This window comes from Strigops habroptila, unplaced genomic scaffold, assembly GCF_004027225.2.
Source record: "Strigops habroptila isolate Jane unplaced genomic scaffold, bStrHab1.2.pri NC_044299.1_ctg1, whole genome shotgun sequence".
NCBI classification, from domain to species: Eukaryota; Metazoa; Chordata; class Aves; order Psittaciformes; family Psittacidae; genus Strigops; species Strigops habroptila.
The window spans coordinates 259520-278216 of NW_022651056.1; the positions used below are offsets into that span (position 1 = coordinate 259520).

The following is an 18697-nucleotide window of genomic DNA, read 5'->3' on the forward strand; positions in this document are numbered from 1 at the left end:
AGCGAGATTTGAACTCGCGACCCCTGGTTTACAAGACCAGTGCTCTAACCCCTGAGCTATGGAGCCACAATGATTAGCTGCTCTTTCACTATGGTCACCAGGGGGGAACCCCAAAACTGCTTTTATCACCCCAAAACCTTCATCACCCCCAATACTTGTCCCAGACACCGGCCTGGCGCAGCTCCGCTGAACACAGGGACAAGCAGGAGCACTGCATGGCCAGAAGCCACCGCTGATTGTGAACCTACACCCCTGTAACACCAGAAATTGGGGTTCAGCCCCCACCCCGAACCCCTGTGAGGGGCAGGGTTCAGCCCTTGGCACATCCAGCATCTTCTCGTTCTTTATTTGAGAAGGTCTGGCCAAATTAGAGCAGGAAAGCTCCATATTGCTGCTGCAACAACACAGGGGTGATGCCCATCCCTCCCCTCTGAAGATAGAGGCCGACTCAGGCTTTATCTTCAGCTTCCTCAACCTGGGGAATATGCAGATGTTGGGTTTGTGCTTAACATAAACAGATGTGGGGGGGGAAAACCACCCCAATATGTATAAATGCCTTCACCCCTATATATGTGTATACACATATACATGCTTCCACTTAAATTCTTTCTTTAGACTTAAATTCCAAGCAGGACAATCCTTCAACCCACACTTCTGATGGTCTCCAGCCTGTCAGCAGCTGGGAATAATGAACAGGAGAAGACCAGTGCAGGTAGCACCTTCACATTTTATTGCCAGCACATGGGCTAGGAACAGCCTGGGAGGGTCAGATGTTGTTTCGCTTCCTGAGGGTTGCAGGTTATTAGAAGAGGTTAAGAAACCAACCAGCAATGTCCCCAAACCAGAAATCGCGGGTTTCGTCACTTCGGACAATAAAACACTTATTATGTTGTAAAGGCTGCTTTGTTTTGGCAAAAGCCATGGTGACCCAAGGAAAGCCCACGTGAAACATCTGCTCTCTTGGCAAAAGGGAGGATTGCCAGAGGAAAAGAAAACAGGAGATGAAGGTAAATGGGTGGCTTTGCTGAGAAGGGAGCAGTGAAGAGGAAACACAAGGTTCGGCACCCAAAGTCTACATCACTATGGACAAAGCAGGAAACCCTTGAGGGGTTATAATGAAACCATCTTCTGCCCAGAGGGGACCTCAGGAGGAGTTACACAGGAGCACCAACACTCAGAAACATGGCTCTTGCTCATGTCCAGTGGCCAAAAACACCTGAGCAACAGGAACTTCTGTGGGTTCACAGAAAACCAAGCACCTTTCAGCCTTTCCCACAGTAGCAGCGACACCTCCTTCCTGCCCTGCACGGAGAACTGAAGCACTCGAAGCTGATGGAGAGGGCAACCGAAAGCTCACAGCATCTCTTCAACCCCATCTTGACTCCAAGACGGGTCAGATCTTGGTGGCCTTGGGGTTTAGATCACCTGGGAGGGCTCAGACCCCCACATCAGCATCACAAAAATAGCCTTGGGAGTACGTTATTATTGCAGATTTTAGGAGGAGCAGCTGGAATAAGTGACCAGGTACCTCCCCTTCACCGGGGACCAACCTTCCCAGCAGGAGCAAGGAGGAAAGAAGCCAGAAACTCCAGCTGGGTCCCTTCTAACCGCTCATAGAGCCCAGCAAAAGGGGCTGAGCATCCTCACTGTGCTCCTCATTGGGATGGTTTCCCCTCACTACCTGGTTACCCATCCCTCTCTCAGCTGATCTGGGCTGCACGGCTGATTCAAGAGTCTCTTGTGCTCATCCAGTGAAGACCACGGGGCCAGGTCCTCAGAGAAGCCTCATGGGCACAGTTTGATGTAGGTGATGGTGGAACAGACGGAGAAGAGGGGGAACACCTTCTCCTGGAAGGCCACGTTGAAGGTGAAGATGTGCTGCATGTTGTCGGCGTTGTAGAAGGAAACCTCTTCCCCTTCATAATCCAGGTAGACCCTGACCTTACTGAGCTTCTGGCTGAGGCACAGCGGCGTGCGCTGGGGCGAGGTGACAGCCCAATAGCGACCTCCATTCTGCTGCACTGCCCAGATCCCTTCTTCGGGGGAGAACTGCGTCAGCCCCTTCCTCCTGACGGACTCTTTGGCCACCCCGAAAGCCCACCCGTCCGAGGCGCCCACCTCCACCTCCCAGTAGTGTCTTCCCGACTTGAAGCCCGTGGTGGCCAGCACCCGCGAGTTCGTGTCGAACCTCTTGGGGTTATCGGGCAGCTCCTGCTTCCTGCAGCCCATCCTCACGCTCTTGAGGTCGGCGGAAAGGATGAGGAGGTGGTTTGCAGAGTCGGGGTCCAGGGTCAGGTCCTCTGTTGGTGACAGCAGGGACAGGGATAACTCAATGAGAATGGTAACAGATAAAAGCCTGAGCTGGGGGGGTGAAGCACTTCCCAACCTCAATCACCACATCCCAACCTCAACAACTGCTCCTCTTCAGCTCCCCGGGCAGCCTGTGGGGAAGGAAAGCCAAGTTTCAACGTTGGCTTGGCTTGGAGGTTCTTGAGGTGCCTCCTCTCGCCATTGACTCTGCAGGAAGCCTGGGGCTTGGGGCTAGTTATAAGAGGAGTCATTTTAGGTGCTAACAAATGTGCTCCTTCTCTCTAGAGGTGGGTGATGAAGGTCTCAGTTAAAGGCATGGGATGAGCATCTACCTCACCCTTTTCACGTCCTCACCATCAGGTAAAGGTGAAGAACATCACAGCAAAGCAAACCATGGTAAATGAGGACCAAGATGTGGTTCAGGATGTCCTAAAGGGAGACCCACAACTGCCTTTGGCTCTTTGATCAGCTCATGATCCTTCAGCAACACCAGCACCTCTCAAACACTGTCCTCTCACGTTGACACCCCAATACCCCACCATGGGAGGGCAAAACTAATGGGGTAACAACAATATAAGGACACTTGGAGCAAAGAACACAATAAATCCACATGCAAATGATTGGCAATTGCATACAGTAAAAATGGACCTTAGATCAAGACTTTTTACCCCAAATAGATTGATTTTTGTCCTTGTTTCTGGCTCATCCAATGTCCAACACCCAGGATGGGGCACACACACCCCTCAGATCACAGATTGCTGAGTATCCATCCCCAAACCACCCCATGATGACAAGTCCCCATGGAAAGCCATGACCTAAGGGCATCTTTACACAGCAGATCCCATCTAAAACATGCATGTGGATGAAGGTGGATACAAACATCTATTCCCCCTTCCAAAACCAGGCTCAAAGGGAACGGCGAGCACGGGAGTGACCTCAGATTGTGGTTGTAGTCAGCAAAGCTGCCATGAGTGAACGAACGACACCTCTTTGGGGTATCTAAATGGGACTTTAGGAGCTGAAATGTGTCCAAAAAGACCCATGATGGGATTGAAAGCTTCGTGGTGTTTCATAGGGGTCAGAAAAGCAATAGCAACCACGGGAAAGGGTAGGTCCTTTGTTCCTTCAGAACTTAAGCACCTCCCCAAAACTGGGACATTGGCATCTCCTGCATTTTGGACTATTCTGTAGGACCAGGAGATAGTGCTTTCAAGGTCTATCACCAGAAGTTAGGGGAAATGGGTTGGATGAGCAAATTCCCTTGTTTTAAAAGGTGTTTTCTCTCCTTCCTCTTACATGTCCAGCCGCTGAAGGTGTTGGGATTTGGGTCTGAGCTTCGACTCAAATTTGGCTTGATTTAAAACAAAGAATCCCATGACCCCACCTAAAACTAAGAGCATCCAAAGCTCTTGGGAAGGGTGAACTAAGGAGAGGGATTGAAGCTTTGGCTGCCCTCGATCCCCCAGCTCCCTGCAGCATAAGCTGTGCCCCACTTTGCTTCCATAGGGTTTGCTGGGACAACGCACCAGCGGTTACACCTCAACACATGCACACACACCACCATGGACATGCAGTGAGGGTCCTGTCGCTGTTCTGCTTTCCTATGGTGGTCCTCAGCCTTTCCCCTTGTGCTTTGCCAAGCCCCTTGCCCACAGGCACCATTCCAACAGCTTCCCATAGGATTTGAGGCAGCTGGAGCAGCTCACACCACCCACCCCAAACCCTGGTGGGAAAAGCAGCCCGACCACAGGGTAAATCTGGCAGGTTTAAGGCAAGTTGTGGCTTGAAAGGGTCTGAATCCATTGCAGGGGGGTTCAAATATCTGTTCTTGCTCCTCCACACTGCAGTTTTAAGGGGAAACAGGCAGAAAGGACCTAGCTGAGCCATCAGATCCCCGGCGTCAGCTAGAAACGCCGTCTTTTGACTCTGGAACTGAGCAGGCTGGACCTGCAAATCATCGAGAGAGAAGAAATTAACCCAAAAGAGGAAACCCAGCGTGCCTTTTTTCCCCTCTTGTTTTATCCTTCTTCTTCTCAGCCCTCTCTTTGGCTTTGCAAAATACAACCACAATTTCAGGTCTTTGCTCCGGGGCGCTACATCCGAACGGTTTTCCCTTTACCTTTTTCACCTCGTCCCAGCTCATCGCGCAGGTTGTCTGCAAGGAAAAGACAAGACGAGTCAATGGTGACACCGAGAGAGCACAAACCCCCCTGTTTGGGGACCTTTACATACACCAAATTGCTAACATTGGCGTGGTAGTGAGGGCTGAGGATGGAGCAACACCAGCTCCCACAATGGGGCAATTCCTGACCTAAATATAGGTTAATTTGTCCAAGTTTTAAATAACCAAAGCTTCCGGACATGAAGAGAACGTAGGATCTGGTTAAGCCTTATTTCCCCTGTCCTGCTTCCTCCCCAAATCCCTCAGCACCATCTTGTGGCTTTGCTGCGCTGCTGCAAGGGGTTGGCTTGGGAATCCCGGCCTCCAAGTAACCGGGATGGGAAAATCGGAGGTTTATTGCGCTAAAACTGATGGGTCAGGCTCATTTTTCCCTCTTTAACAAACTCCTTGGCTGGCAGCACATCTCCAGAAGCCCTTTCCAACAGGATTCACCCTATTTCAGCGCTGTTGCCAGGGACCTCGAGCCATCCGCAGCATCCCCAGTGCTCCTCATCCCTTGTCCCAATGCCTGGAAAAGGCCTATTTTAAACACACGGATTTACTTCCACGTACCCCTGAATTTCTTTAGGACCTTCTCAAGGACAACGGTCTTGAGGGAGAAGTTGCAGATGTGCATCTTCATGTCCGTGCACACGGGCACAGGCTTCTGGCACTTCACATCGTCACTTCTGCAAAGGGAAAAGGCAAAGCAATAAGGAAATCACTGCTATTCCCCCGTTTCCTTCCCATCTGCAGCTGACAGTGCCTCCCTCCGGCATCTGGACTGCAAACACTGACCTTCAAACAGTGTTGGGAGGGGGGAAAGCATGAAAGAGGGGGGGAAGCAGCGCTCCATACCTGCTTATGATGCTCATTACATCCTAGAAAGGAAGAAGAGAGACCGAGTGAAACCCCTGTGCAATGTGCCCTACATCTCCCCATTAAACCCAGCTGAGACATCCATCCCTTATGGCTGCAACAACAGGCATGGATCCATGCCTCGGATCTTTGCTTCCAGCTTTGGAAGGCCACGGTCCTCCCAGAGCTCACCCAGAGACTAAAGACCAGCTGCTTTTGGGGGGGACCAAGCCTTCCAAATAGTGCTTGGTCCACAATAGTCCAGCTTTGTGCCCACAGCATCATCATATGGCTTGGGTTGGAAGGTGGCTTTGCAGGTCTCTTATCCACCCCATTGCTCAAAGCATGCCAGGTTAGCCAAGTAATTTAGGGGTATCTCCAATGACGGTGACTGCAAAAAGCTCTCTGGTTCCTATCCCAGTATTTGAGCGTTGCTGTTGTGAGCCAAGTGCAGGCATCTGGCAGCCTTTGAGGGGCTCCCAGGGTCTCCTACTTCCAAGAAGGGCCCATCAACCTCTCGTGTGAAGGCTTGAGATACAGAAAGACAAGCAGCCACCTAAGAGCCAAAGGGACATCATCTGCTATAACTTGACCACCTCGAAAGCTGGCATTAAACTTGCACATCTATGTCTCCATCACCACCAAGAGGAGTTTAGAAGGGTGTAAACCGTGGTGAGAACATTGGACGTGACTCAAAGCCAAGCCTAGGGAGTGGAAAAGGGCCCTGGAGCTGGATAGCATCAGCTTTAAAAGGCAAAGCTCCCCCATTGTTCCAGGTCAGGGCTGTGAACAATGGTGGTGGCCGAGCAAAGCCCACGTGGAACCAGTTTTCACCCATGGCCAAGTCCCGAAACCATCTGCAAATATTGACAGAGCTGCCTCGGAGGGAATTTAACCCCATGGGGATCAATGTGTGCACCAGATTGATTGCGTGATGACTTCAATCAACACATGGCCACTTAAAAGGTCCCCGTTGGCCTCTTGCCATGGGGTAGGGGACAGGACTACTTGATCTTGGGATGGGCAGCTCAGGTTTGCTTTCCAAACCCCACTTCAGCTGCAAAGGAGAGTTTGGCTAACGAGGAGGGGGCTGGATGGGCTCCAGCTTCTTTCTTTGCAGTGCAATCAATACCTGGAGCCCATCTGCTCCCTCCCTCATACTTTCCAGCTTGGTTAATGGCTCATCTGGACTTGAAACCCAGCTCTGCTTTCAGGTCCTGGCCAACCCTCTGCAGCCAGGACTGTAAAACCTGGCGAGGAGCCTTGTCCTGCTGAGCCCAGCTCCATGTGCTCCGTACTCCAGCTCCATTCCAAACCTGGACGAGTGGACATTGTGAGCTGGCCACAGATCTTACAAGCTCATCAAAGGAGGTGCTTTCTTTGAGGACCTAGCTGTGGTGCCTCCTCATGCAAGGTCTAATCCAGCTTTGAACACCTTGAAATGGGAATTTATGGGTGCTAGAAAGGTCCAGACTAAGTCATGGAAGAAAATGGTATTAGAGGCTATTGGATACGAAGAGCAAACCTCTGCTGCAGGATGTTCCTGAGCCAGAGAGCGCTGCTGTGTGTTATTGATGGCGTATCTCAGACACTGCTCATTGAAGATGGGGGAAATAAGCACATTTATCCCCCAAAATACCTCTAACAGGACCCAGAACCACATTAGAAGGGATGGAGAAAGGCCTTTCCTCAGAGCCCTGGAGGCTCATTTCACAGCCAGCACCTCACCTTGAGGAACTCAAGCATGGGCTGCTGGATTTTCTCCTCCAGCTCCGTGATGAGCTTGTTGAGGAGCGTGATCTCCTTGGAGAGGTCGGTGATGTTCTCGTTCTGCCTCTTGGCGATGTTCTTCTCCATCTTCTCCAGCTGCCCCAGCAGGATGTGCTCCTGGTCGTGCAGGAACTGCCGCAGCCTCTCGAACTCTGAGAGCAGCTTCTGCCGCTCGCTCTCGATGGTTTTCTGGCCACCAAACACAGCGAGACAAAGGGGTTCAAGCTGGTGCAGTGATTGGGGTGGGGATGGGGCACCCACCAACATCACTGCTTGTGAGGCTGGATAGTGCACGATGCATAACAGGACAAAGGCCTTGGAAAGAGGTGGGGATGGAGAGCAAAGGCCACAAACAGCCATTATCTCCATTGCAGCTGCATCCCCACACCCTGCTCTGGAGGGAAGAGGTACCAAACCATGTCTGGGGCAGCAGATCACCTCCACAGCAAGACCTTAGGTGGGTTTTCTCTTCTACGCTTGGCACAGGCTTCCTTTACCTCCCTTGATCTCCCTTTATCTTGGTGGGGAGTTAATCAGCACTTAAAGCAGAGGTTGGGAATCAGTGGCCAAGAGGTTTCCTTAGTCCCTGTCATCACCTGCTGGTCCCACCACCCAAACTGGGAGAAGGGGTTGTGTAGGAGAACCCACTTGGAGCATCATTTCCCCCTCCCTGGAAGCATCTATATGCTCATGTAAACCCCAGCTCCTGCCTTGCTGTGACCTCCTGCTCCTCAGCTCTGCTGCAACCCAGCTCCTCCTTGTGCTGTCATCACAAACAGACCAACAAGCTCCTCCGAGAAGACCAAACCTGGTGCAAATGGGAACATTCTGCTCCAGGAAACGCTCCCTTTGGCAGCACGGATAAGGTTGAATGTGTTTGCTTCACTCTACAGGTCCAACAGGTCCCCCCAGACCTGTTGGACCTTCATGCTTTGCCTTTTGTGCCATGTGTGACACCACAGCTCGTGGCAGGATGATGCTATTTCAAGCCCTTCCAGATGGAATAAAGCCCCAACCTCGACCTTCCTCCCCACCACCCCCAAGCACCGACTACGGGCACGCACCAGGAGCTCCTGGGTTTTCTTGTCATCGTTCACTTTGAACTCCAGCAGCTCCTGCCTCTCCTTTTTCAGGAAATCCAAGCGGCCCTGGATTTTCTCCTAGGAACAAGGAAAGAAGAGGCTGTTTCTGGGGTTTCTTCCTTTCCTTCGCTGCAGTATCCACCCTGCACAATGTGTGTTCTTTGTGGCTGTGCAAGGACAAGCAGGATTGCAAGGGAAACACAGGGTGCAGGCACTGGCTCAGCTCACGGACACCCACATTTGAACCCAAACATCAGCACAAGCTCCCACACGTGCAGCAGACACAGAAAGGAGCCCGAGGATGCCAGCGGAGGATACAGGCGCTGCTCTCATCGGCCGCTGCCTCCCCCACCTTTGCTCTTGGCAACCTCAGACTGGCTTTAACCAACTCGGGTTCACCTTTGGATGCTCGCCCAGCCCCAAAATAGACGCGGGTGTTTGCTGAGTCCGGTGTTGCCCTGCTGATAAGGTGGGTGCCTGCAGGTTGTGTTTGCAGCTTGGCTTGAGCCCAGCGCTGTTGTGCGGGAGCTTGCATGGAGGAAACGCTCCCACAGCCTCCTGCTTGCCCCATTTAATCCCAAACTGTGGGGATTGTGTGAATGCACGAGGGGACACAGGTTTTCCAGGGCTTTGGAAAGCCAGAACGCATCAACTGGCTCGTTGAGCACAGGGGAGGTTGAGCATCATGCAACAAGAACATGGTGTTGAATGCACTGAGAGGCAGAAGGACGGACGGACACGTACCTTGTACTCCTCGGACGCCTCGTCGACGGGCACGACGGCGTGCGGGCGGTGCTCGCGGGACCGGTCGCACACCACGCAGATGGTTCTCCGGTCATCCTTGCAGTAGAGCTTGAGCGCTTCCCGGTGCTTCCCGCAGAGCCCGTCCTCCTCTGCGCCCTTGGCCCCGCGCAGCGTGAACTGGCTGATGATCTCGGACATGTTCGCCAGCTGCCGGTTGGGTCGGAAGCTCTTGTGCTGGAAGACCTCCCTGCACTGCGGGCAGGGGAAGTCCATCTCCAGGTCCTTCCAGCTCTTGATGATGCACGCCCGGCAGAAGTTGTGCCCGCACTCGATGGACACGGGGTCCTTGAAGAACTCCAGGCACACGGAGCAAGTGGCTTCGTCCTGGAGGTTGCCGGGCAGGAATACCGCGGCCATGGCCTCCTTCCTGCAGGCAAGGACTGATTGCGGCAGGGCTGCACTGGGAGCATGAATACTTGGCATCCAGCCCCCTGTGGGCGTTCCTCTTCCAGGAACGAGCCGCCGAGGTCACTTCTGCTCTATCCGGTTTCTTTAAACCAGTAGCAAAGACCCCGGCATTGGGGACAACATATAGATGGAGGGAAGAGCAAGAAGGAACACATCCTGCCCTCGTCTCCCTCACAAATCCCGGGCTCCCCCTGTCCTTTCTGGTCGGTTTGGGTGTTCTTTTCAGGTGGGAAAAGGGAAATCAATTGGGATACAGCCACCAGGGCCGGCTCCTGTTGCTTTTTGGCTGACCTGGTGCTAAATGCAAGCTCAGAGCCCTGTTTAGCAGCTGCTCTAGGCTTTGGTCCAGGTGACCATCTGAGCTCCCATTAGAGACCTGTTTTGCCCTCGATGCTTCAGCCAGGGACTCAGATGACTTGATTGAGCCCAAGGGCTCAAGAGGGGCCATAAAAAGCAACAGGAGAAAGGGAATACACAGGGACGTAAAGTCCATATATCAAGATGGGGGTGGGGGGGAGCTTCCCAAATCCCATTTCTCTGCAGCCCACCATTTCCACCCCTGTGGAAAACCCACCTCCCTTCTCGTATATATCAATATATGTTTATACACATACACACATATCACTCCCTATGGAAGGGAAATAGCTTTCTCTCCCACCTCCCATTTTTCCTCATCCATAAATAAACACAAACTACACATTCTCCCCATGTCATCCAGGCATTTTTCACCATAGAAACAACTCTGTGCAAAAGGATGAGGTGGTGGCTTATGAGCTGCAGAGAAATCCATACCCTACCCAGAGATGCTGAAACAGCAAGGAAAGGGAATGAGGCACCTCGACAGGAGGAATGGGCAATGGGAAAAGCAGGAGAACAAGGTGGGGATAGGAAAGAGAGGAGAGGCAGCCCCAGGACACCCGGACAAGCGCATCCCACCGCCCTCCCCTTGCTAACCCCACGTACCTCGGAGCAGAGGCGTAGGACAGGGGCATCCTCCCAAACCTCCCAACCTTCTGCATGGAGAAGGTGCTGGTGGGGGGGCCGAGCCGGGGGGCTGAGGGCTCCCAGCGGGATGCAGCCCACGGAGCCCGGGATGCTTCCGACATCTCGGTGCTGCTCCAGCTCCTGCTCCTCCCCAGCCCGCGGCGGCCGCACTTGTCCCCTCCGTCACATCATCATCCCCCCCCGTTCCCATCTCACTTACCATTCCTTTCCCTCCCCCATTGCATCTATCCTGGGCACCCACTGGCCTCCTTCCCTCCTCCTCCTCCCCTGGGCTCTGCTCCCCTCCTCTGTGCCAAGGCGCTTTTCCCTGCCCGGAGCAGGGATAACGTTTCCAGCACCTCCCTCCACCTGTCCCCAAGCCCAGACCCGCTCCAATGTCCTGTCTCCCATTCCAGGCGGCTCCGGGAGTGAAGCTTTTCCTCCCTCCTCCAAAGCCATCAGTGACTGGTTCATATCCCAGCTCATATTCGGGGCAAAGAAGGGCAGAAACATCTCCTGCAGGACAAATCCCACCGACCATGGGTGGCTTTGGGTAAGGAGAGGTCGGGACACCCAGAACAGCAGGGAAGAGGGGGGAAATACAAGGAGAATACAACCCTAAGCGTGTTTTTTGCACAAGTGAAATAAACACCTGTTAAATGCACACATCCCCTATTTCTCTTGGCTTCCAGCACCTCCCTGATGCTCTCTTAGTTCCCAATAATGAAATTCCCAGCCCTGCGCTGTAGGAAAACGAATGGGAAGCAAGCGGGAGAAAGCACCTTGGCTTGCCCTTGGGGTTGGAGCTGCAGGATTATGTTCAGGGGCCACGAGCTGCTTCCAGACCACCAGGAATGCTGAGTCTGGAGAGCTGTGAACAGGAGAAGGGAAGCACGCAGGAGCCAGGCTCAGCCGCTGGTTATAACCTGCAGGTTTATTGCTCGAGCTGGAAAAGCCAAGGCCAGATGCGCAGAGTGGGTCCCACCATCCCAATGCGGGGTGGGAATCCTTTGGGATCAGCTGGAGAGCTCATAGCATTGAAACGGCCACGCCACCCTGCCCCAGGCTAGTCTGTGGGGTCCTCATCCCACTCCTCGTTGCAGAGGTCGGTCTCGCAGCAGGAATACCGGGATGTCAGGCGGGATTCGGCATCGGACGCCCGTTCCCGGCCGCAGTTCATGGCAGAGGTGCAGCCTTGCTGGTAGTAAAGGGTCACCTTCCCTGGGAGAGGGGCCGTGGTTAGAAGGGAGCAGCACTGAGCTAATACAACCCGATGATGGGCTTCAAGGCCAGGTTGGACCTTGGAGCAACCTGCTCTAGTGGAAGGTGTCCCTGGGGGTTGGAACTGGATGAGCTTTAAAGTCCCTTCAACCCAAACCAGACAATGAGAACTGTGAAGTCAACAGGTAAGAAACCAGCCCCTTAAACCCGCATAAAGTCACACCTTGCTTGGTTGAATGAGGAGAAAGAGCTACATGAGGCACGTTCCCACATAGACAAGACCCACTGAGGGAGACTGAGTCTCTCCTTGGTCTAAAAGGGACTCTTTCACCCCTACATAGGGCAGCGTCCACCAAGAGAAGGGATGTGGCCCCTTCCCCACATCAGGCGCATCACTGCATCCTCATTCATTCTGCAAACCATTTTAGCTTCCCAAAGACAAGCACAACCCTCCCGACCAAAGGAAACGGGTGGCTTTGACCCCCCCATCGTACCCAGGGAGGTTTTGATGATGGCGCATTTCTCCCTCCGCTCACAAGTCGTTTCATTCGCTCCCCGGAAGCACCCGACAAAGGGGATCTTGTACTTGCAGACCTTGCATTGAAGAGCCTCAACTGCAGCAGGCAGAGAAGGGGGGATGAACTTGGGCTCCATTCTGCAGAGCCGGGGGGGGGGGGTTTGCTTCAAACACCCCTACAATGAGATGGGGGGACCCCAAAGGAGATGTGGACCACCAGGGAAGGGACCAAATGTCCCCTTCACTCATGGAACAAGAGCTTGGTGATGTGTAACCCCTGTCCTACAGATCCCTGCCCTGAGCTTGGCAAGACCCATCCAACCACCATCAGATGTTCCCCTGCCCCTTATTAAGTCCCACTCAACTGCGACCCTCCACTTACCAACCCCAATGCACAGAGCAAGGGTCAACCCCACGAAGAGCACCTTCATCTTGGGAAAGGGGATGGATCCTGATCTCCCAGCACAGGGTTACCTATGGATGAGAACGGCTCGGGTGCTTCGTTAATCCCTGTAATGAGTTTCCTCAGTCATCAGCCTTTAGCAGGGAGGGAAACCAATTAGGCAAAGCCCTCATAGCACAGAGGTTTGTGATGCCCTTTCTGAGGCAAAATGAGTAGAAATACATCCTAAGATGCCTCCACCTCTTGCTTAGACACAGCACCAGCATCTTGCACCCAGAACCAGGCAGATTTGGGCAAATAAAAACAACTCCAAGCGCCCAACGTGGGGCTCGAACCCACGACCCTGAGATTAAGAGTCTCATGCTCTACCGACTGAGCTAGCCGGGCTCCCAAAATGCCCCATTTCTGCCGGTTTTCTCCCCAAAAGGGTACATTTGATGCTGATTCAGCAAAAAAACCCCATTTTATGGGTATAGAAATAGGGGGATTCAAATGAATGGGAGGTTTTGGGGGTGTGTTGGGGTGGCGCCAAGAGACACAAACCAAACCCCAAATAAGCCCCCAGAGAAGGTCCCTTACCAGACTCTGCTTCCCCTCCGTGGTCTGAGCTCCCCCCGGCTCCGGTCCCCGCTGCCTTTATCCCTCCCCAGCGCTGATCCAGGACCTGAACGACCTCGGAGCCAACGGGGGACATTGTTCGGTGGGAACAATGCTGCTGCTCACACCTGGGCAAACACGGCTCCTCCATGGACACGGCCTCATTCAGCGCAAGGGCCAGGCCAGGGCTCTTTAACCTCCCTTTGTGCGGAGGAATCAGTGCCCACAGTCTTGCGGAGGGGTGAAACTGTGTGGTTATGGCCTTAACTAACGGACATGATCCTAAGAAACCTCCCTGCTCGTTTCCAAGCCCTTTGGCTTCACCTGCACCGACCCAACCCAGTGTTAACGCAGCTGCTCCGGTGCTGACAGCACCAATACAGACGATACCCACATTTCCTCAAGCATGAAGCTCAACTCCAGGCAGCCAAAACCAAAGAACAAGAGGAGGAAGTTCCCAGAGGGCTGGGTCCCTGCATGAGCTCAATACACATCCTGGTGTGGATAACTTGGAGAGAAGCACAGTGTAATGCTTCCCCAGGCCAGAGCTCAGCTTGTTCTTATCTCTGCTGTAAAACAGTGGTCACTTTGCTCTTACATGGGGTGTATCCCCTGTCGTTGAGCAAAAGGCTTTGGTCTAAACCACAAAGGATGCCTCAATCTATGGCAGTAAATATGACAAAATAGGGTATTACATTTATTAAATGTATGTGTTTAGAAGCGTTGTAAGCCAAAGAATGAGGATTTCCTGGGACTTATCAGGCGCTTTGAGAGCAGGTTACACCCTGTTGTTCACCTGGGGCTGGATTTTGCTCCTCTTTATTACCCAGTTCTAGTTTGGAGAGGTTTACAAGGCTCAAAGACTGCATAAAGCAATAATAAATAGCATAACGTTGGGGTTTGAGATGAGAGCAGGTAGGACTCTGCAGTGTCAGAGGTGGAAGGAGAATTTAAAGTGATGGAAAGGGTGAAAAGGAAGGCAGACAAAAGGGCAATCTTTCCACCTTTCAAAGCAATGGAAGCCCACCTCTACTCCCATATGACACTGGATTTGTTGGAAACAAACCTCATTACCCATGAGATCTCCCAGCTTGGTGCTGCGTCCTGTGCAGGACACCCCTAAAAGTTTTGATGAGAGGCAAAAGCCAAAGCGCCCAACGTGGGGCTCGAACCCACGACCCTGAGATTAAGAGTCTCATGCTCTACCGACTGAGCTAGCCGGGCCCTATATAAGCCCCCGCTGGCGCAGCTTGTGAGCAGCGGCCAGGACGCAGCCGGTGCGATGGACAAGGGGGGGATTTTGGGATGGGGGGGTCTCTGGAGACAAAATACAGCAGGAAAAGCCCCATCCTGGCGGGGCTGGGTTGTTCCTCCCGCTGTTCCAAGTCCCATCCGGCCAGACTCAGCACCAGGAAGCGCTCTGGCGCCGGATAGCGGGGAAAAGGGGAAGGGGGGGGTGCGGGTTGCGCACGTTGTACAGCGGGTTCTGCTAAATTAAAATAAAAGGTAGAGAAAGAAACACCCAAAAAACACTTTTCCCTGACCGGGAATCGAACCCGGGCCGCGGCGGTGAGAGCGCCGAATCCTAACCACTAGACCACCAGGGAGCTACAGCATCTCTTTTTAACCCCCAGTATAACGCTAGGTATGGGGGGGGCATTCATCTCAGTGCATTCAGTTGGGTGAAAAACATCCCAGAAGCTCCAAGTTCCTCCATTTCTTAGGTGTGATTTAAGCGTGAAAAGGAGCAGAAACATATGCAGAGCTGTGGAAGATGCTGTTGCTACAAGGGGATCTGTCTGATGCTTGGGATTCATGAGAATTTCCTGGGTTTTCCTGGTTTTTAGGCATCTTTCCCATGTTTGAGCACAGTTCAGGGCAGAGTTAACGCCAGTGGGTTGTGCTCAGAGGGTTAACTGAGTGTGGAGCCTGAGATTTTGGCTGCTATTCTAGGTCATGTCCCAAGAACAAACAACTCCATGCAGGAGCAGGAATGCATGACTGCAGAGACTCCCCCTCCACGCAGGCTTATTGATTTCAGCTCATTCGTGGGATGAATGAATGCGAAACGTGTTGGGGGGAAGGGAGCAAAGTTATTGCTTGGTTGGGAGCAAAGCAGAATGAGCTCTTTGGGTAAAACACGCAGGAATGGAGCTGAACCATAAGAAACACTTAAGGCAAAGCAATAGCAGAATCCCAGGAACAAAACCAATGTCATGCAGGGATAGCAACGAGTTGCTCGTCATCATACGGGAGAAAAACCTCTACCCCCTCGGCAGATGACCCCCAGCACTGGATAACTCCCAACCCAGGCTCTGTCTCATGGTACCTGAGCAAGGGCAGGCAGGGTTGAAGGCAAGCCAGGAATGCAGCCTATGGGGTGGATCAGTCATGGTCATGCAGAGATGCTCCTCCAAAGCACCTTGCAAAAGGGTGAATGCTCCAGGGCTGAGCTTAAATAGAGCCCCTGGGGCATGGGTGGGGGTGAGGGGTCCCAGGTTCCCATGGGAACAGGGGTATCCCTTTGTGTGAGCTCAGGTAGGGACAGCATGGGATCTTCTATAGGGATCTATAGGGACCTTCTATAGGGATCTTCTTTATCCCTATCTAGGCTGGTGATGGAAAAAGAGGAGATGTGCTGAGGTAACAGGGAGTAAATGCAAATTATTCCTCTCTATCCACGTGGAAAGCAAACAGTGAAAGATTATGGATGTAAAAGAAGCGACGGAGCAGCCATCCCATCCCATCCACTGGTCTCAGGTTCAAACCCCCCCCCAAAATAACCACTAAATTAAACCTCCAGGAGTACATCAACGTCTGTACAAGCACGTTGTGGAGAGAGGGGTGAAAAGGGGTAGAAGAAGAGGGGAGAAAACCCCTAAAAGGAGTGTTTCTGCCTGGTTTCGAACCAGGGACCTTTCGCGTGTTAGGCGAACGTGATAACCACTACACTACAGAAACCTGGGAATGCTGCTCCTGGGGGTCCTATTTGTGGGAATTCAGGACAAAGGTTGTTTCATGAAATTTTCCCCGTTCCCAGGGATGTTTCCCACATCCTTTCGCTCCTTTTTCCCTTCTTCTGCTTTTCCTTTCTCCCCCTCCTTGTCTTCCAAGACCACCAACCACAAGAACCTGTCCCTCTCCCTTTGCTGACACCCATCTGGGCCACCCTTCGTGATGTCTTGAGGGTGGTCAAAGCAATGGACACAACCAAGGGAAACCAAACTGTGTTTCTTTCGATAGCCGGAGGGAATTTCCCAGTTAAAACTGCTTTTTAAGGGAGAAAACACACCATGAAGGTGTCCCAAAAGGAATAGGAGTCGCCAGCATTGCTTTGCAAGGGGCAGGGACAAGGTCCGTTCTCCAATTGGCCAGACCAGAGCTAAATGACACTCCATTGTCACTGTCCCCACACTTAATGACTCAAATCCTTCAATATCTGCAAGATAGGGAGAAAAAAACCCCTAAAAAGGGCTGTTTCTGCCCGGTTTCGAACCGGGGACCTTTCGCGTGTGAGGCGAACGTGATAACCACTACACTACAGAAACGCGATATGGGATGATTGAGGTGACCCACTGGTGACAGGATGGAGCCAGGTCTCTCCTTCCACCTTCTCCCATCTCCTTTTCTAAGGAAATTCCCCTCAAATTTGCCGTTAGCGTTAGAAAAATGAGTATGTTTTGTGGCCGTCCACACTGAAGGGGACGAGAAAGACGAGCTTTTATTCGGGATGTGGCCAGAGAAATCCTGCGGGACTCCGGGGAGGAAAATTAATGGCTTTTAAACAATTTGGGTGTTGGAAGAGGAACTTTCCCTGACCGGGAATCGAACCCGGGCCACGGCGGTGAAAGCGCCGGATCCTAGCCACTAGACCACCAGGGAGAGCTAGGAGACTTTAAACTTAAGGTTTTTAATGAATTTGGATAGTTTTTTAATTAATTTCGTTATATTTAATGAATTTTGCTAATTTTGATTAAGTCCGCGGCAGGAGCAAAGCGGTTCCTGTCGGGTTGATGGGAGGCGGACGCGTTGGGGCGGCTGAATGGGGTTTGGGGGCTGCTAAATGTGCAGAGATAAATTATGGGATTGGTAAATTGAGGCAAAAAAGCAGCTCCCTGGTGGTCTAGTGGCTAGGATTCGGCGCTTTCACCGCCGCGGCCCGGGTTCGATTCCCGGTCAGGGAAAAAGGGCTTCAATTTTTCTAAAATTAAGCTGAATTTATAAATTCCCCCCCCCGCCTCTGCTGGATTTCTGCCTTTTTTCTAGAAAAAGGCAATTCTAAATCCATGGAAATTAAAACAGATGAACTATTTCTGCGAGAATAATATTCCTGTGGCCTGGTGGGACTTTGCAGTGTGTTCCCAGGGAAAATATAATGCATAAACTAAATCAAATCTCGTCCTGCAGCTTAGGCTATCTATACAGATTTTCCCAACTGCTGTCATTCCAGAATTTGGAGGAATATCGATCTGCAAAGCTCATGAAAAGGAGGAAAAACGTGAGTATTTAAGGGCTGTTTCTGCCCGGTTTCGAACCGGGGACCTTTCGCGTGTGAGGCGAACGTGATAACCACTACACTACAGAAACCCACCACGGACCCTCTTTCCCCCGCCCGCATCCCCATCCTTAACCCCACTTGGGTACCAAAAACCGCGTGGAACAAAGAAACAACACCAATAAAGGAGCTTTTCCAAGGAATTCACACGGAATTCCGCCTTCTGCTGCTTGGACAGTGTTTATCCAAGCAGGAAGCATTTCGCAGCGCTTTTAACCCCTCTCCTGAGGTTTCTCCCCACTCCCACAGGGGCCGAAACCTCCCAAATCCCGCATCAAAATGGGGCCAGAAAAGGTCTTTATACCGGCCCGGCTAGCTCAGTCGGTAGAGCATGAGACTCTTAATCTCAGGGTCGTGGGTTCGAGCCCCACGTTGGGCGCTTACTTTTTCTTCCCCCCCATCCCTCCGATTTAGGTGCAATTCAAATAATTCCCGACTTTTCGGTGCTCCCCCTCTGACAATCACCGTAAAACCCCAAAAGGAAAAAACCCCTGCAACTCAATAAAGAAAAAAAGCCCTTCGTTTTTTAGCATCGCTATATTCCCTTTTCCAGCCCAAATTCATTGCCGTCAGGATGGCCGAGTGGTCTAAGGCGCCAGACTCAAGGCTTTGCCTTCCCGCGCTTGGGAATTCTGGTCTCCGTGTGGAGGCGTGGGTTCAAATCCCACTCCTGACAGCTGAGATTTTGGGGTTTATTCCTAAAAACCCATCATTTTCGCTGCCTCCGGCCGAAACCACTCCAAGACTGGGTCATTATACCCCTCAAATATTAAGTATATTATTTTTCCCAGCGTGGAGTGGGAAACACGCAAAAAGGGGTATTTTCGCTTAATTTTGACCGAATTCAGACCCTTTTTTTTTGGCACTTCTCAGCGGTTAAACCGCTTGTTTGCGTAAAATCAGCCAAACAGCCCCCGAAATAAGGCGGGTTTTGGAGTGTCCCCTGAAGGAGGCTGTTTGGGGGGGTTGGAGCTCGACCTGTGCAGCGCGATGTGCGGGCAGGGTGCGGGCAGGGTGCGGGCAGAGC

The 18697-nt window shown here is 52.3% G+C and overlaps 1 protein-coding gene and 11 non-coding genes across 13 annotated transcripts in view; 3 read left to right on the forward strand and 9 right to left on the reverse strand.

Moving 5' to 3' along the window:
• Window positions 1–66, reverse strand: part of TRNAT-UGU — a 73-nt gene extending 7 nt beyond the window's left edge. The window contains exon 1 of the tRNA in view: window positions 1–66. This exon is cut by the window's left edge and continues 7 nt beyond it. This is a non-coding gene — a tRNA (tRNA-Thr).
• A 641-nt stretch (window positions 67–707) lies between these two features.
• On the reverse strand, window positions 708–10410 carry LOC115618872 (E3 ubiquitin-protein ligase TRIM7-like). 2 transcript variants are annotated; one of them, XM_030510827.1, is made up of 9 exons: window positions 10357–10410; window positions 8926–9352; window positions 8164–8259; window positions 7058–7288; window positions 5330–5352; window positions 5045–5160; window positions 4430–4465; window positions 2189–2300; window positions 1852–2033 (listed from the first exon to the last, which is right to left on the reverse strand). In XM_030510827.1, the coding sequence occupies exons 1-9, from the start codon at window positions 10383–10385 to the stop codon at window positions 1943–1945; spliced, it is 1161 nt and encodes a 386-aa protein (XP_030366687.1). In that variant the 5' UTR covers window positions 10386–10410; the 3' UTR covers window positions 1852–1942. The 2 variants fall into 2 exon arrangements, with proteins under 2 accessions (XP_030366686.1, XP_030366687.1); XM_030510826.1 differs by having other exon boundaries at window positions 708–2300.
• A 2422-nt stretch (window positions 10411–12832) lies between these two features.
• On the reverse strand, window positions 12833–12905 carry TRNAK-CUU. The gene has a single exon. It is a non-coding gene; the product is annotated as a tRNA-Lys (tRNA).
• Window positions 12906–14266: 1361 nt separating this feature from the next.
• On the reverse strand, window positions 14267–14339 carry TRNAK-CUU. The gene has a single exon. It is a non-coding gene; the product is annotated as a tRNA-Lys (tRNA).
• A 311-nt stretch (window positions 14340–14650) lies between these two features.
• On the reverse strand, window positions 14651–14722 carry TRNAE-CUC. Its single transcript has one exon. It is a non-coding gene; the product is annotated as a tRNA-Glu (tRNA).
• A 1281-nt stretch (window positions 14723–16003) lies between these two features.
• TRNAV-AAC lies at window positions 16004–16076 on the reverse strand. Its single transcript has one exon. It is a non-coding gene; the product is annotated as a tRNA-Val (tRNA).
• Window positions 16077–16590: 514 nt separating this feature from the next.
• On the reverse strand, window positions 16591–16663 carry TRNAV-CAC. Its single transcript has one exon. It is a non-coding gene; the product is annotated as a tRNA-Val (tRNA).
• Window positions 16664–16925: 262 nt separating this feature from the next.
• TRNAE-UUC lies at window positions 16926–16997 on the reverse strand. The gene has a single exon. It is a non-coding gene; the product is annotated as a tRNA-Glu (tRNA).
• A 230-nt stretch (window positions 16998–17227) lies between these two features.
• Window positions 17228–17299, forward strand: TRNAE-UUC. Its single transcript has one exon. It is a non-coding gene; the product is annotated as a tRNA-Glu (tRNA).
• Window positions 17300–17629: 330 nt separating this feature from the next.
• TRNAV-CAC lies at window positions 17630–17702 on the reverse strand. Its single transcript has one exon. It is a non-coding gene; the product is annotated as a tRNA-Val (tRNA).
• A 274-nt stretch (window positions 17703–17976) lies between these two features.
• On the forward strand, window positions 17977–18049 carry TRNAK-CUU. The gene has a single exon. It is a non-coding gene; the product is annotated as a tRNA-Lys (tRNA).
• A 189-nt stretch (window positions 18050–18238) lies between these two features.
• Window positions 18239–18346, forward strand: TRNAL-CAA. Its single transcript has 2 exons — window positions 18239–18276; window positions 18301–18346. It is a non-coding gene; the product is annotated as a tRNA-Leu (tRNA).
• The last annotated feature ends 351 nt before the right edge of the window (window positions 18347–18697 follow it).

What these genes read in the sequence shown, in the direction of transcription:
- LOC115618872 (XM_030510826.1), bottom strand. Translation starts at nt 10,385, where the DNA reads ATGCCCCTGTCCTACGCCTCTGCTCCGAG. An exon ending in AGGCGTCCGAGGAGTACAAG is followed by an intron (nt 8,260 to 8,925) that starts GTACGTGTCCGT and finishes CCTTGTTCCTAG; the next exon opens with GAGAAAATCCAGGGCCGCTT. An exon ending in AGAAAACCCAGGAGCTCCTG is followed by an intron (nt 7,289 to 8,163) that starts GTGCGTGCCCGT and finishes TTTGGTGGCCAG; the next exon opens with AAAACCATCGAGAGCGAGCG.